This window comes from Nestor notabilis, unplaced genomic scaffold, assembly GCF_000696875.1.
Source record: "Nestor notabilis isolate BGI_N333 unplaced genomic scaffold, ASM69687v1 scaffold16830, whole genome shotgun sequence".
Lineage (NCBI taxonomy): Eukaryota > Metazoa > Chordata > Aves > Psittaciformes > Psittacidae > Nestor > Nestor notabilis.
This window is the reverse complement of record NW_009912604.1, coordinates 1910-2624: the sequence shown is the minus strand read 5'-3', so window position 1 is coordinate 2624 and position 715 is coordinate 1910. Positions and strand designations below refer to the sequence as shown.

The window sequence follows — 715 nt, the reverse complement described above, 5'->3', positions numbered from 1 at the left end:
TCACTTGGCACCTTCCTCCATCCAGCCCCAGCTCTGCTCCGGTTACCTCCAGCGCATGGTATACGGCTCGGCGGTAGGAGACCAGTTTATTGAACGTGGACAGATTGAAATGCTGCCTAAAGGCCACGAGTCCCATCAGCTTGTCTGCAGAAACCTGCAGGAGAGCAACGAAAGCTTAACACCGGGCACGGGCACGTCCCCAGGGCACCCTGTGCCCCGTGCCACACAGCCAGCCCCGCGGCACCACGGTTCCCGCCACAGCTCACACCGCAGCCAAGGGCTGCCGGGGCTTTGTCTGGGCTGTGTGGCCACGGGAGGAAGCTCAGTGTCAGCGCTGCAGAAGGTGACAAGCAGTGGCAGTGCTGCACACACATAACGGGTTGTTTGCACCCTCTGCTGGCACCGCAGCTCTGCCAGCACAGCGCTGCGGCACAGCGCTCCCCTCCAGTTCAGCTAAAATGTAGAATATATCTGTGGGTCTAGTAGTAACTTTAAAGTTGAAGTTGCACTTACTGAAGAAGTTGCTTCTGGTCACACTACTTTAAGGCATGAAAGACCTTGTCCAAGAGAAATGCAAAAGACTGAAACCAGCTTGTGATTGCTGATCTCTTCTTCCTGGTATCCAGTGACAAAACTTGTGGGAATGGTTCAAAGCTACATAAGACAAGGGTTAGACTGAACATCAGGGCGAATTGATTTACTGAGAGGGCTGGCA

The 715-nt window shown here is 54.4% G+C and overlaps 1 protein-coding gene across 1 annotated transcript in view; it reads right to left on the bottom strand.

Moving 5' to 3' along the window:
* The window catches only part of DNMT3B (DNA (cytosine-5-)-methyltransferase 3 beta), a gene marked incomplete at its 5' end in the record, with an annotated part of 9787 nt that overhangs the window by 7418 nt on the left and 1654 nt on the right, over positions 1 to 715 (bottom strand). The window contains one exon of the mRNA XM_010020331.1: positions 47 to 154. Coding sequence (XP_010018633.1) covers positions 47 to 154 — 108 coding nt within the window. The remainder of the gene's footprint in view (positions 1 to 46; positions 155 to 715) is intronic.